Here is a 1713-nt window from a genome sequence, read left to right on the forward strand (position 1 = left end):
TATATAAATTATAAGACTTATTAAGAATATTTAGAAGATTACAATATGACTAATCAAATGCTAGTAATAATAACTTAATCACACATCATAGGATAGACTATATTAGTGAATACTAATCTTACTTACTACTACTAGAACTTTATTCTTTCCAATAAATAAAGGTAGCTATAGGAACATGTTCTTTGCATGTGTCCCTAACTAATAATTAATCAAGATCAAATTAAGTTACATTCTATATGGCCTCAATAGTGGAGCGAGTGAACCACTTAAGTGGAGGGACATTACTTCATTAGTGGACCCTACAAGTCTTCCTCCAATGAACACTGCAGGGACAGGTGCATTACAACCCAACTTTGTTATAGCTTTCTCCATTTCTTTGCCATCAGGATCTTTGTCAATTTCATGAACCACAGGGTACACTCCAATTTCTTGAAACAAAACATTCACTGCATAACATAGACAACATGAACTCTTTGTGAATATCACCACACCCTTTTCTGTAGCCAACCTCATCACCTTCTCCATCTTAAAAAAATTTGGTCTAAAGAAAATCAAAATAAAATGTACAAGTTAAAAAAATATTTTCTAGATAAAAAATTATAAGCAAATATAGAGAAATGGAAATATATAGTAATCTTTATAATATGTGAAGATTGAGGTTATTTAAAATGAGCTAGTAATGTGAGCTATTTATAAGCATGTACAAACTTAGCTAGGTGTAGGACTTTTTTAATTCCGGGAACAAATTAAAGGGAATTGGATTACATGAAGTCGAATTGTATGCGGTCAATGATTTTGAGCCGTCTGATTAAGTTCAGATGGTTTAGATTTTAAGATAGTTTTTTATTTATTTTTTAATATAAAATTCTTAAATGATATCTAGACTGTCCGATTAAAATTGAACGGCCTAAAATTTACTGATCGTATGACTGCATCGGTTTTCATCTGTATATAATTCATGTCCAAATTAAAGCATATTTTACTTTTTAGATGCCCAATTACTTTGGAGATATAAAGACACTCTATGCCAACTTTAGACTGAATGAATATATTGAATGACATTATTTTCATATGCATATGCTTAAATCAATAGACAGGTTGTGAGATCATGCCCATATATTATATATGTTATGACTTTTCTCAACAATGACAGGTGAAAAAATAAAAATCTTCCAAAGACATAAAAATGTTCCATAGACCAAGTTAGTGCTATTCGTTTTGTGTTAGCAGGCGTGTACCACCATTGGCCGTTAGTTAAAAACATGCATACACTTTATCATGCAAAAATAAACAAAATGTTTACTTAGAAAAAATCAAAGGTAACAAGAGTTAGTGTAAACCTCCAGAATCTGATTCTTGTGAATGCGGTTATTGTGGACATTGTGACGTGCATTACAATGTGAAATAATAATTTTACCTTTATTCACCATATATATTTTTTGTTAAATATAATAAATAGATAAAGGTTTTGAAGGACTTAAATTTTATTTTTCCTAACGTTGATATTTCAACGAATTGAACATGGTAGAGGTAGGTTGATGATGAGACTCTTGAAATTATTAAATATGCTTGGATCTCAACCCAAAAGCTAGCTCAAAGGGTGAGGTTGCCCTCACATATTTATACACTTCACATCCCGGGAACCTAAGCAATGTGAGACTTCAAACAATCTCCAACAACACAACTTCACATTCAACACCCACCCTCACGCCT

At 31.5% G+C, this 1713-nt stretch overlaps 1 protein-coding gene across 1 annotated transcript; it reads right to left on the reverse strand.

Moving 5' to 3' along the window:
• LOC123920317 (monothiol glutaredoxin-S11-like) lies at nucleotides 1-659 on the reverse strand. The gene has a single exon (XM_045972621.1). It carries the CDS (start codon nucleotides 523-525, stop codon nucleotides 226-228), a length of 300 nt encoding a protein of 99 aa, XP_045828577.1. The 5' UTR covers nucleotides 526-659; the 3' UTR covers nucleotides 1-225.
• Between the last annotated feature and the right edge of the window lie 1054 nt (nucleotides 660-1713).

The sequence above is a fragment of the Trifolium pratense genome, linkage group LG1 (assembly GCF_020283565.1).
Source record: "Trifolium pratense cultivar HEN17-A07 linkage group LG1, ARS_RC_1.1, whole genome shotgun sequence".
In the NCBI taxonomy this organism is placed as follows: Eukaryota; Viridiplantae; Streptophyta; class Magnoliopsida; order Fabales; family Fabaceae; genus Trifolium; species Trifolium pratense.

Coding starts and splice junctions, on each gene's coding strand:
- LOC123920317 (XM_045972621.1), bottom strand. CDS start 525: ATGGAGAAGGTGATGAGGTTGGCTACAGAAAAGGGTGTGGTGATATTC.